The 14,859-nt window shown below is 36.6% G+C and overlaps 1 protein-coding gene across 2 annotated transcripts in view; it reads left to right on the top strand.

Moving 5' to 3' along the window:
- The window catches only part of LOC129751676 (uncharacterized), a 93,000-nt gene extending 79,956 nt beyond the window's left edge, over nt 1–13,044 (top strand). For both annotated transcript variants that reach the window (XM_055747333.1, XM_055747332.1), the window contains exons 8-9: nt 2,940–3,208; nt 10,725–13,044. In XM_055747333.1, coding sequence (XP_055603308.1) covers nt 2,940–3,208; nt 10,725–11,237 — 782 coding nt within the window. In that variant the 3' untranslated portion in view covers nt 11,238–13,044. The remainder of the gene's footprint in view (nt 1–2,939; nt 3,209–10,724) is intronic.
- The last annotated feature ends 1,815 nt before the right edge of the window (nt 13,045–14,859 follow it).

Raw genomic sequence — 14,859 nt, 5'->3', positions numbered from 1 at the left:
TTTTTTTAAAGCCCAAAAATATTAAGTTCGTGGTTAAAACAACTTCCAGCTTTTCACAATAAAACCATGAAAATGCGTTTACTTTGATTGTTTTAGCGAAGATGGAAATCATGGTTAATTGATGGTACAAAAATACAATTTCATGGTTAATACAATGAAAAAACCATTTTCTTCTGAATTGCAATAAAACTATATTTATTTTCAATTTTTTTTTCTTCAAAGCATAAAAAACTAATTTCAATGAAATATTTAAACAAACATGCCAGATTTGCAGAGTATGTGATTCCTGCAAGGTCTTTCTGATGGCATTTTCTCCCATTTCACATCGGCTCATTTTGAAAGACACACCACATTTCCGACCGCTGCAAATGATTTTCCCGTGCTGTCTTTACCGATCAGGGGGACTTCATCGAGAGCTTCGTTAGAAGCATGCCTACCGGAGCTGTGGAACAGTATCTAGAAAATAAAATGAATTTAAAAAAATCTGTTCTGAAAATCATTACTAGTTTAAAAAGTTACTCACCGTATCCAAAATATTTCGATGCCCGCATTAAAAAAATTGTTCGCGAATACTTGTTTGCCGAAAATCAATTCAAAATACGTGAAATAACCAGAATTTACCATTGTTAGTTTTGATTTGGACTTACATTTTAAAATACGCTTTGAAAATGCGGATGACAGATATTTAGATACCTCGATGAAGTTGACTGTTAAATTGAAAATCACTGTTTGGTTATTTTAAAACCAAGGTCTTTACTATTCGTGTAACCTAAAAAAAAAGGTCTTCACGTTGATCGAAATTTCCATTAAACCAAGTATCCTGATTTTTATTTCTCATGTCCCTGAATTTTGAAACAAAAATGTTGGCAACCCTGAAATACATAGTGTTTCGATAGAAGGTCCAGCAGTAAATCGGCGGAGTTCGATGTGTACGCTCGTGTGGGTCGTGTGGGTGTGGGTATCTTTGGTAGCTCATGTTTCGCTAAAATTTTCCAGCACCATTGAAAATTTGATAATTCTCAGACACGAAATGTATTTAGACGAATTCATAACATTGTTATTGACGACACTAGTGTTTTAATCTTGGTTGATTACCTCTTTTAGCCAGGCGGCGGCAACGCTATTCAAACCGTATGGAGCACATCTCTCAGATTTCCCCTTTTTTCCCCTCGTTTTGACAGATTGAAGCTTTTTTCCTCAGATTTAAGCTTTCATCTCCTATGCTCTCAAGGCAAAAAAAGCTTAAATCTGAGGAAAAGAAAAGCTTAAAAACGAGATTCACGAGCACATGTTTAAAAGATGTTGGTCACACGATACATAGACAAATCGTGTAACGTTGCAGGGATCTGATTTTAGCATGAGCTTACTTGGTGTTGTAACTTTTAGAACCGCTATTCATCCGAACTAAACAAATGCGTACCTACTTCTTGCCATCCGACCGTACTATAAGATTTAAGTACTTAAGATATTATTTTAAATAAACTTTATTGTAATGTTGAATTCTAAATCCTTGTGTTTATCAACTTTTCACAACGTCTGTTTTGGTCGAACGGACGTCGATAATATCCCTATCACAGAGTGTCGCTAGAAAATGGGAGAGCATTTTTCAGAGATCGACAGTTGTCAACGGTGTTGCTGAAGTTAACATGGTAAACACCTGGTAACTCTAAGCAAATTTTAGCCAAAGATAAAATATGTAATAAAGCCTTTGAAATATTAACGAACATTGTAAGCTTTGCTACGGCAGGGTTACTTAATTCTTTCCCAAATAAAAATGCTAAAACGTTATAAGTGTCCTACACACAAAATTTTCAAGGCCGAAATTTAGCAAAAATTTGCTCAAATTTGACCAGCTAGAAACTTAGCAATCAATTCAGCAATATTTTTAAACTATTATTTTAGCAAACGAGCGAAAAGTTAGCCGCCGCAATTTTTACTCAAATTTTTAACAAAAACCGGAGGAAAAGTTCGCTGGTTCTGAAATTTCAAAATTTATTGTTTTTTTTCTCTGGAGAATCAGGGAGAATGTTTGATTGTGAAATAGAATACACAAATTTCCTTCACTTTCATTTTATTTTTCACATTTTTTGCTATTTTCTCTCACACTTTTCGTACAACGGAAGTTCCGATTCCAGCGAGCCAACTGCCGAGTCATTTACTTCAACAAATGCACCGGAGTGTGTACCGGATGCAGTTCGTTGATATTCCAGTTGTGGTCCCCCTTCATTTCCTGTCTGTTGCGAGTTTCCTGTTGCAGTTGTAACCTGGTCGGAAGAAAAACAAACAAACAATTTTGAATTAAAAATCGGAAAATCTGTACAATTCATAATCGGCCCCTACCTGTACGCATCCGGTGTCGATTTGGTTAGTATTTATTTGTTGACTTAGCCACCTCTAGAACCACCAACATCGAACTTTCGGCAACGCGCGCTATTTTTCTTCCAATCCGCGGCGGCTGCTGTCTGTACACAAAGCGGCTAGAAAACCTTCGTTTTACTAAAATCAAGCAAAATGAACTTTCTTTTTGCTAAAATCAAGTAAATTTAGCTTTTTGCTAACTCAACAGTAAAAAAATATTTTTGCTAACGGAAAGTAACAGCGAAATTTTGCTAAATGGAGCCCCGAAAGTTTTGTGTGTACATTTCCCTATTTTTCGTTCCACTTTATCAGGCGGTTTGAAATTAAAAAAAAAAAAACAACTTGACTCACCCTGTGTAGCTCATATCTGAAGTAGGTATTCAAATATTTTATAGACACCTTTATACTAAAATCAATTTCCATTTTGAATCAAGAGAAGTGAGGTCCATTGAATGTTGGGCTCAATTAGGTGTGGAGCTTATGTATTCTATTTCAATGTTTTAATATTCATCAGAGCCCTGCAATATGTACCTACACTGTTAGTTCATCTACATATTTCCTCTTTTTGCCTACCCCTGCAGGTACTCACTCGGTAGCATCAATTGATAACCGGCTGCTGGTAATTGTCGTCGTCGGCATTTTCTTCGGCTGTTGCCTATCGATAGGAGCCATAGTGGCGTACAAAATGCGATTACTATCGGCAACCGATAATGCGTGCATCAAACATCACTCGAGTGAATCGAGCGAACCACAATCGACCAACAATACGGCCAGCAATGTCGGCCAGAGCGAGGACTTCGATCTGGTGGAATGCGTTGCAGAAACGATTCCGGTTGCGGTCAAAATGAAGGTACGTATCTATCTATGAGAACATATCGTCTATCGTCAACTACTTCGGTAAATATTTCACACTTTGCTAGGATAAACACTGTGCTTTGCAGTTTGCAGTCAGTACCTACAGTGATGCTTATCGTTGTAGAGCTCATACACGAGAAATATGAAGATCTCTTTGATTATCGTATCATTGCCCTTCTTATTCATACTCACGTTGCTTGAGGACTTTATCATGAATAATAAATTAGCTTTTATTGTTATTATCGTACACTTTCAAACGACTGCCTTCCTATGTACCTATTCTAAAAAACTTTTATCCCGTATGAGTGTGGCAAAACGCAAATATTAAATGTTCTATTCAACTTTTCTAGCTTTGAGCTTCACTGTTAAATACTGGCTATGATTTCATTTTACTACTAGTTGGTTATGTAATCGATTATTGTTCCCGAGGCTGTACGAACTAAGTACCTAGTGTGAGTTCTGAATGTATTGGCTACCTACTACTCATTTTCCATCCCTCTGCCCCAAACTACCCGCCTTTCTACACAATGCTCACACAATTTTGTTTAAAAGCTCCGTCCTGTTATTTTGGGAAAATGGGACCAGCACTGCAGATGAATGGGATCGGAACCTTCCAATAGGGTAGAGCAAAATTTGCAGTCACTAGCCAGCGTTCCCATCTTTCTATCTCTCTCCTCATCTCGATTTCTCTCTTCAGCCTTTACTGCTTGCTGAAAGAGTACATAATTTATGATGGTCGTATCGGGATGCATTAGTGCCACTTATGCAAATTGTGTTCGGCAGCTGGGCGCACCTGGGAATCGGTTTGGTTCTCCCCAGATTGCCTGGGAAAACGTGCTGAAAGATACATTCGATAAGTGATTAGACCCATTCTGTGATGAAGCCGTTGATGCATGCCATAAATTTCGAACACGGGCGAGAATGTTGTAGGGGGAAGTGTTCCTAAATGCGCATGTTGGGTAATATGCGCATACAGCCGATTGACGATATGGCTAAAGATTCATCATATCTAATCAGTGCAGTTTAAGGGTAAAACGCTTTTAAAACATGGCATGAAAAAATTAAATTGTTATATAAAGTCGAAAAAATTTAAAAATTCAAACAAGATTTTTGTCAGTTTTGTTATAATATATTGAACTTTAATTATTGTGCGTAAAGATTCTGTGAACAAAAATTTCAATGGTTTTTCTTTCTTATTCATCTAGAAATCGAAAATTCAACAAATTGAAGCTTTTGGCAAAGTTGTAAATGATAAGATATTGGAATAAGAGACAGGTTCTGAATGCCCATATCAAGGCAGGTTAAATGCCTATATCAAGAAAAATAGATTATTCTTATAAATTTTTTACTTTCTATCATTTAAACATTAAATCTACGCTCAAATCACGATCTTACAGCGAAAAAAGAAGAACTTCATACTGATCCGATAAAAATACTATATGAACAAAATATTACCACGAAATATGGCCATATGGCATACTTAACTATGTTTCATGCAAATAAACTAGTGATGTTAAAAATTTCACAAAAATTTCAGCCTTGACGTATCCTTAACATCCGTTTCTACAATTTTCAATTAAATAATTTCAAAATATTGCAAGTGTAAATGAAATATAGCTTAAAACATAAATATGCGCATTTAGCCCGTCAGTTTCGGAAATCGGCTATTTTGACTTCTTTTATTATAAAATTATTTTCATAAAAACTGTAAGAGATTTTAACAGAAAAATTGCTCTTACGTATAGAAAACAGATGTCCGCTGATGTGCATACAGTTTTCAGACTCCTATCTATTGGAATATGGGAGAAAATGAGTGCTTTCCTTAATATGCGCATATAGCCCGCCTCTCCCCTATGTACCTACACATCCGACATCTTCCTACCCCTAAGCTATAGGGTATGGTGTATGTTTGCTCATCGATCTAAAGTAGAACTCTAGAGTTTGTTTTGATTTAGTCGTTTGAGTCAATCAACGAGTTTCGAGAAAATCCCTGAGGTAGTTCCGAAACACATTTTAAATTCTAGATTTGGAATTTCGTGAAAACTCGGTATTCAATTGCGAAATGGATTAGGAAATTACCTATGTATTCGATATGGGCATTAATTTTGTTCTTATTTATCAATCAAAATTTACTTACAACCTTTTGCATTGATTGTTTGGCACAAACTTCGTTTTGCAATTTGAAGAATTTAATCTGGAAACATGATTGCAATTGTCCATGTCCAGGAAAAGCAAGCGGTTTAAAGGGTGTCCACTAGACTGCCCCAAATTTGTATGGGAAATTCAAAACCTATGAAATGTAAAGCGCTGCAGGCTAAAATTGATCCTAGGCCTAGTATTCATTACTGTCAATGAGGCGTCTATATGTTCGACCGCCTCGACTCATTAACAGTGATGAATAACATTCTTAAAAAAGTTATCCCATTTTTTGAAGCTTAATAACTTCTTTATCTTAACTCTTAATCGAAATGCAGTCTTCGGAAGAAATATGTTTCATAATTTAGGCTTTAAGAAAACCCGTTTTTGAAAGAAATCGGTTGACGGGATCCAAAGTTATTGATGAAAAACTGGTTTTTCATGTTTCTCCCGAACAAAATGACTCAAAATCCCATACAAACTTCAGGCCCGTTGAGCGACCCCTTCCCGTGATCCGATCTGGCCAAATTTGGCATGGGATCTTTACTAGGCCCAGGATCAACTTTAGCCTGCAGCGCATAACTTTTTCAAAAATCGGGTCATTTGGGGCACTCTAGTGTCCACTAGACTGCCCCAAATTTGTATGAGAAATTTCAAGCTTGTGAAATGTTATGCGCTGCTGGTTTAACTTGATTCTAGGCCTTGTACAAGGTCTCATGCCAAATTTGGGCCAGATCGGATCACGGGAAAGGGTCGCTCAACGAGCCTAAAGTTTGTATGGGATTTTGAGACATTTTGTTCGGGAGGAACATGGAAATCCAGTTTTTCTTGAATAACTTTGGTACCCTTCGGGAGATTTCTTTTGAAAACGGGTTTTCTTAAAGCCTAAACTATGACAAATATTTCATCCGAAGACTTATGTCTCAAAATCCCATACAAACTTTAGGCTCGTTGAGCGACCCTTTCCCGTGATCCGATCTGGCCCAAATTTGGCATGAGACCTTGAACTAGGCCTAGGATAAATTTAAGCCTGCAGCGCATAACTTTTCCAAATGTCGGGTCATTTGGGGCAATCTAGTGTTCACGATGAAATTGCCACACACAAAATTGATTCGCAAAATTCGAGTTTTCATCCGATTGCCATCAAATTTCTCAGAGATTGAAAAGTAGCTATTAACTCATTTTACCATTTTAATCGTATTTTATTTACAGTCCATACGCAAATGCCCGCACCTTGGCCTTAACCCTGGCCAAAAGATTCAGCACAAGCTGTGAATCAACCGTTTTTTGCATTTTCCTCGACTGTCTTCACTACCTTAGGTCGTTTAAGAAGGTGCTGCTTCATAATCGCCCAGTACTTCTCGATGGGACGGAACTCCAGAGTGTTGGGAGGGTTGAACATTTTCGGCATGAAATTGAACTTAAATATTGTACGCATACCACTTCAGCACGTCCTTGGAGTAGTGCCATGAGGCCAAATCCGACCAGAAGATTGTTGGAACGTTGTGGGCCTTCAGGTGGTCAATCGTTCCTCGAACTGCTTAATCACTCGCGATACGGAATTGGCGATTCCCAACGTTTTAGCAATGAAACGATGCGGGAGATCCTTGATCTCGTGATAAATGCGCAGTATTTTATCACGCACGAGCTGTTCTTTGGACTCCATTTCCGCGAGTTTGGATCACATGAGTCTACAGTTTGCAGGATGTAAACAATGCACTTTGAAGTAAATCTACCCAAATTTTCATTAAATTCTACCCAACGGTTGGAAAGTTAGAGCAATTTCATAGTGTTGCAATTTTATCGTGGACACCCTTTAATGTAAACAGAGTACAGTAGTACTGAGTTTAATTCATCAAGTGAGAAAATTTTGAAAACCTGTTGCAGAATTTTTTAACCTGGAATTAGTTTTTGAGGCGTTAGCATCAGTTCTAAGTCAAGTTTGTTACTGCGATTGATTGAGAATTCGAAATTTTGAGTGTAGAGTACAATAAACTGATTAACTGGTTTAATCGCCGCGATGAATTGTTTGCTGTTTTCATCGACTTTTTTCGGCGAGGAATAAAACAAATAAAACAAACAAATAAATTGTTTCAAAAACAAATTCTATTAAAGGTCCACTGAAGAGGAGCGAACAGCCAAAAGTAGCTCGAAACGTTTGGACCAACTGGCAAGTAATTTGTTTTATACCTCGCCGAAAAAAGTCGATGAAAAAAACAAACAATTCATCGCGGCGATTAAACGAGTTAATCAATTTATTGTACTCTACACTCAAAATTTCGAATTCTCGTTCAATCACAGTAACAAACTTGACTTAAAACTGATGCTAAAACCTCAAAAACAAATTCAAGGTTCAAAATTCTGCAACAGTTTTTCAAAATTTTCTCATTTCTTAATTCAAACTTAATCTTTTTAAAATTTTTAACGAGATTGAATTCATTCCGAAATTTCTGGTTCCATATCATCATTATCAAAATTGTTTTCCTGTTTTCATATTTTGAATTCTGTATTAGGTTTAATATTTTTCATTTGAAATTCGAATCATTATTGCAATTTTTTTGCATACAAAGATAAAAAGGTAACGGACTTATTTTTGACCGGGTACATATTTCGGACCACTTTGCCGCTTTTTTCCAATATTTCTCTTATAAATCATGTTAATCATGAAAATTTTGAACAAATATAGTTAAAGCTACTTCTTATGATTCTAATCATATCTAACATTACATTTACATAAGCTGATAAGGGGGGAGAAAATTGAAAATAAAGTTTTGATTTTTCACAGTTGGACTGAATCAAATTCATTCAGAAGGATGTGTCATTATTGGAATCAACTTTCAAGAGATTTTCTGTATAGCTGTGAAGAAATTAACAACTACAAACATTTTCAAAGCTATCCAAAAACACTCAAAAACTAATTCACTAGCTCGAAGAACAAAAAAGACCTGTTTAATAGCAATCAGACCCATGTCGAAAATAGGACCTACTTAGATCATCAAGAAACTTATTTTTGACCACTCAATATCACCTGGGTATTAAACTTGCTGTTAAATATTCATGTACGTTATAAGACGTTGTAGAACGATATGGAAAGAATTATGCACACTATTCCAATCGCTTTTTAAAATTTAAATGTGTTATTTTGGAATTATTTTTTTGAATCAACTCACTTAATCCCAAATCCGCCTTTGAACGGGGTACACTTTAATCGACATAAATCCAAGGTAAAACATGTAAAAAAACTGCCATGCACCAATTTTTTTAATAAGATCATATTTTTAGATGCCTCATGGAACATTATTGACAGTTTGGTCTAAAATTTACAACCATTCAGGGTTGATTTTCGAGAAATATATACACTTGGTTAGGTAGAAGAGCCAAAAATATAAACTCCGCCTAAAGAAGGAGTTGAAAAAAAACAACATATCAGCAAATATGTAACAAGTTTAATTTTTGCAACAGTTGAAATATCTTAGTTAAGTAGAACAACTTAAACAAAACAGCTATGAGCCATGAGATAGTCTTTAAATATTTCAAAACTTAGGAAAAAATTGTTAAAAATGTGTAAAAATTACAAGCGAAAAAGTACTAAAATTCTAGTTTTTCAGCCCTGTGGTTATGCAATATTAGCCTTATGAAAATTCGGCCTAGCAGCCATTCGGCCTAACAGCCATTCGGCCTAGCTTGCAGAAAAGTGTAAAAGGTTTCTTATTGACCTAACAACCATTCATGAAGATCATTCAGCCTTATGATCATTCGGCCTAACGACCATTTGCCCTAACGACTTTTCGACCTAGCATCCATTTACTCTTACGACCATTCGGCCTAATGACCTTTCGGCCTAACGACTTTTTGGCCTAACATCCATTCGGCCTTAAGACCTTTCGGCCTTGCGACCTTCTTGAATCCATTTGGCCTTACGACCATTCAGCCTTATGACCATTCGGCCTCGCCACCACTCGGCTCTACGACCATTCGGCCTAATGACCATTCGGCCAAATGACCATTCGGCCAAATGACCATTCAGCCTTACAACGATTCGGCCTTACAACGATTCGGCCTTACGACCATTCGGCCTTGTGACCATTCGGCCAAATGATCATTCGGCCTAATGATCATTCGGCCTAGTGATCATTCAGCCAAATGACCATTCGGCCTAATGACCATTCGGCCAAATGACCGTTCGGCCTAATGATCATTGGGCTTAGTGACCATTCGGCCTAATAACCATTCGGCCTTATGACCATTCGGCTTAGTGACCATTCGGCCTAATGACCATTCGGCCAAATGACCATTCTGCCTAATGACCATTCGGTCTAATGACCATTCGGCCTAATGACCATTCGGCCTAATGACCATTCGGCCTAATGACTATTCGGCCTAGAAACCATTCGGCCTTATGACCATTCGGTTTAGTGACCATTCGGCCGAACATCCTTTCGGCCTTGTGGCCTTTCGGCCTAACAGCCTTCGGCTGGATAACCGTCGGCCGAATAACCCATTCGGCCTAGTGACCTATTCGGCCAGATAGCCCATTCGGCCTAACGTTCATCGGCCGAAAGACCTTCGGCCGAATGGCTTTCGGCCTCATGACTTTCGGCCGAATGACCCAGCCTCGTTTCTATTCCGCGCTACCATTATTTTGAACATCGATAAAAACCGTTTAAAATTTTTTGCTGATGAATCAAATTTACATGGATTGCAAGCATTTTGTGTAGAATTCAAAGAAGCTCTGCTATTTTTTCGCATACCACTGTACATATCGGGTTTTGCTTTAAATTGTCTTTTGTAGTAATGAAAAAAAATCACTAAGAACAATATATTTTTCTATGTAGATTTTCACATTAATCATACTCCAAGCCATAAAATCATTAAATAAATCACCCCTTTCATTCCTGTTTTTTTCCCTCAACATATGGATTTCTCTACATATCTGCATTCATTGTGCTTAAAAAGTCAAACCATGAACAATTGCTCGATTCAGGAACTGTACGATATCATTTCCATTTACATATTTTTTCTACATATCTTTCGAGCAGCTGGTAGCTTGATGATACAACAACCGAACAACAAACGCTTTTGCTGGAATCATTTTCCAAATTCTGATTTATTTCTGTTACCATTATCTTTTTCGGGTGACAGTCCAAAGTTGCTGATTTGTTATCACAGCACTTTTGCCAACATTTTTCGACACAAATCTGACTGTCAGATTCAAGAAAAAGTTTTCTGGAAACATAAACTTTTCCTTCTAATCACATTGCTTTTTTAATTGAAAGTTTTATCGCTCACTCATGCCTGTTTACGTCCTTTTCTCGTTTTTTTTTGCTGCTGCCCTGTTTTAACGCCTTTCGGCGGATTTTCTTGTTCCATTTCAGCAAGCAAACTTTGAGCATCCATCAACGTCTGCCACGACGATCCTGCCGACGTTCAAAGTTTTTAATCACCCCGATGCTGTACCGCAAATCTCAACGACCATGTTCATCTTGCCCAACTATATCGTAAGCCAAGAAGGCAACACCGCCAATTTACAGAGCAATAGCAAGGGCAGCAACAACCCAGCGATTCAACCCGGCCGCCCGATGGACCATCAGGATAATCGAAGCCTGGCCCTGACAGATGTCAACACACCCGGACCAGATTCCACGTTATTCCCACGTGGGACCGCTCCTTGTGGCGGGTTCAATTTCCTGAGCTGGCAACCGTCCCCGATGGCCTCGACCCTCACGGTTTCGGGAATCGGACCTCTAGCAATGGACCAGCAAATTCAGCACAAAATGGCGACTCTCCGCCGCAATCAATCATCCAAAATGCCAGAAACCGCCAATGAACACAAAATCTGCCAGCACGATTCTTTTTTATGGCTGGGCTTGAAAATCGGGGTGATGTAAACTTGTAGGGTAAAGTTGTCAAGATTGACTGCAACATGTAATCAGTTTTTATCAGCAGTAGTTATTTTGAAAATGAAGAAAACACACAGCAAGACTCCCTCCACAATCACGACGGCATCACTTCTGATGGCGCAAATCGTGTGGAAGTAATCATCAGTTCCATCATTCTATTTAGAAGACACTTGTAACAGCGTATTATGCTCCTTGGCAGCTTTACCCATTTTGCGAAAAAAAAAGAAAGAAAGTTCAGGAGGGTGAGACACGATGAGACAGCACGGCAGGCAATCCACATTAAAAGTTTTCCCCATCTCCGCAATGCCACCCGAGGACCCGAAGAAAGAAAGAAAGTTGAAATTGTGTGCAAAATTCACATCTCCAATTTATAGAAGCGTTTGTGTAAGTAAGTGTATGTGAACCGCACGTGTTAGTCAGCACGTGATCAAAAAGCATTGTGCACCACCATCACCACCGAAGAGACAGAACAAAAAGCAACCAGCATCAGCAGCAGCATCAAAGAGATAAAAGATAAGAAAACAACCAAACTCAAAAAAAAACTACCATGAAGATTAAACGACAAAACTTAAATAAAGACTAAATATCCCAGAAGAGTAAATGTTATTAAGCTGCTGCTATGTGGTCTCTCTATCATATAGAGAGCATTTAGAAGCGTTCTTTCCAGTTTCAAAAGGAGCATCCATGAGTTACTTGGGGCTATTGGAAATGTCGAACAGAATTAATGAACTTTGATGTGGTGACGATCGAAAGCTACATTTTTTTAACCTTTATTGGAACTGTTTTATGATTTATTGGCTGGACATGTTTTGCAAAACAAAAACTGTTTAGATATTCCTCGAAAAATATTTATCCTCAAGACTTACAAGACCCAATGACTATAAAGATGCCGATAAAAAATTTAAGCATATATCTATTTTTTTTTGTGATTTTGTGTTTAGGCTTCAAAATTCTGTGACGGTTTTATGTAAAGCTGTTCCTTTGAATTTAACTGAAAAGTTTTGTCAAAAATAACCAATCTTGTCATTTTTACCTTTTTTTTGGTAAAAATTCATTCGAATCATCAATGTCAAAACATTTTAAACATTTGGGAAACTGATCCAATTTCAATGATAAATAAAACTGAATAATATTGAAAATGGTTCGAAATTCAAAAAAATCTGTGAGTTTGTGAAATTTTTTTAAAATTGATTTAAAACTTGAAATTTATCCAGTTAGGTAAGCCATAGATTCTTGATTCCCGAACTATGAAGTTCTACGAACAGATTTTATGTTACATAAAGGGAAAATGAAAAATAAATTCATTACAATCCTTTTGAAAAAAAAAATAGTTAAAGAGTTGGGAAGCTTTTATTTTGAATACTCATACGCTATGAATGAGGCTGTAATGTTGACAAGAGAGCCAAAAGTCATTAAGCAAATATACATTGTAACTCATGGATGATTCCCCAAAAAAATTATTTATCACAGTTCAAATCAATTGCTCAATTGAGATGTTGCTTTTAATTTGAGGTTTGGCGAAACTGTAATACTTTTTTTTCAGTAACAGTCGGCATACGTTCCATTATGAACTGATCAAAATGCACCATATGAGCGAAAAAAAACACAACTGTCAATAAAATACGGCAAACGATTGTAAATAGACAAGCAAGCAAAAAAAAATCAGAGGAAAGGGAAATCAAATATAAATCAGACACAGTCCATCACAGAATCGAACGGAGAAAAAAAACATAAATATACACCGAAGCATGTAACAACGTTCAAACGGTTCAATAAATAATTTTTTTAATTAACATTTGACGTTTTTGTTTACTTCCACCGATGACACGCACCAGTGAGTGAGCACAAATATTTAGGATAAACTTCGAGCGCCGCGTCTCGCGCCCTACGGAAGGGTGAAGATTCGCTGGAGTTTTGCTTGTCGGCGCTTCCGGCGTTGAAATATTGAAAGCCTCTGACGTGAGGCAAACTCTCAAATAAAAATGTATAAAGTGAAAGCTTTTAGCAGTATGGTTAAAAAGATACAACTTTTAGATTTCTTCTACTGCTTCATAACTCATAATGTATTTCACTTCTTATATTTTCAATGCAACTTTAAACATTACAATTCATGATTTTATTTTTGTCAGTCATACAAGGAGAAAGCTTAAAAAGGTAAGTAGGCAAGTTTGTAAATTCCTTTGAGTTTTGAAAGAATGTATCAAAACCTCGAAAATCAGCGTATGAAGTTGATTCAACACATTCGTTAAGCTTTAACTAACATAATCAATATCCTTATGATTTCATATTAAATCTTTTTCAAGTTGATTCCATTTAAGATTAAAAAAAATCTGATACTTTCTCTTCTTCATTGGGAGTTACATCCAGAGAATAAATTAACCAATCTGAAGAAGTGCCGAACGATAGTTTTTTTTTTCGTTTCCTCAAGCGTAGGGGAGAATGAGGATACTTGATCCCTGGGGATACTTGATTCCTTTGCTATATCTCGAAACAGGAATGTCTTACAAATATCAAATGTTCTAGAAAAATGTGCCAAATAGATCAAAGCTACATTGCTGTTATCTCAACAAATTTGATTTTTTTTTTATTTTTCGAGTAATTGAATTTAGTTTTTTTTTATCACTTTAAAACGTTTCCCACATGGAAAAATTAAAATAAAATTATTTATTCCAATATATCAATCGTAAGAGTATGATATAAACTTCATTATGCCATATTTTCAAAGCAATAGTGAACTTTCATTTTTTTTAAGAAGAATTTTTCCAAAATATATGTTATGGTAAGCTTGCCAGATTGCCCGGTTTTATCCGGGTTTGCCCGGATATTTGATGCAAAATTTCGAGAAAGTCCGATCCGGCCCGGTTGCCCGGATATCGTGAAAAAAGTCCGGATATTGCCCGGATTTTTAAACAATTTTCACAAAGAAACAAAAAAAATCAATGTTTTTGAGTACGTTTCAACAAAATCGATTATCGGTATGGAAATTTTCAACGGTTGTTTCAAATAATTTCGCTGATTTACTTTTATAAACCTTTAAATATTTAAGCGTTCCAAAAAGTTGTTGGAAGTCTGCAATTACATTAATAAAATATTATTGTCGATTCTTTTTGCATTTTTTCTTTGCTTTTATATATAATAACACCTAAATTCTGCCCGGTTTTTGCCTGGTTTTTGGTTTTGAAAAATTGAAATCCATGCCCGGATTTTGCCAGGTTTTTTTTGAAAAAATGCCTGGAATTGCTAGGCCCGGATAGTAGTGAAAAACAATTCTGCATCCTTATGTTATGGGTATAATTGATTCCTAGAGTCCAAAACGATATATTTTTTCTTCTGAATGGATCGTGATTATTGGTAGTCTCGAAATTATTAATAATTTTTCAATAACCTATGTTTAACCAGTAATTATCTTCTAAAAAGCACTCAAATACTGTATTCATCTTAAAAACAAGAAAGTTGTGCCTTAAAGTATGCAATGAAATAGTATACTAGACCAGGGGTGAGCAACCTTCTGAAGCGACGGGCCACTTTTATTTTGAATTTCTTTCGGCGGGCCGCATTAAAATAAAGTTTAGTTTATAATGGTTTGCAGAGCTACGTAACTTTTTAAAGC

Source organism: Uranotaenia lowii, chromosome 3 (assembly GCF_029784155.1).
Source record: "Uranotaenia lowii strain MFRU-FL chromosome 3, ASM2978415v1, whole genome shotgun sequence".
Classification (NCBI taxonomy): Eukaryota; Metazoa; Arthropoda; class Insecta; order Diptera; family Culicidae; genus Uranotaenia; species Uranotaenia lowii.
Note: the sequence above shows the minus strand (reverse complement) of the source record. Positions and strands in the feature narration are given on the sequence as shown.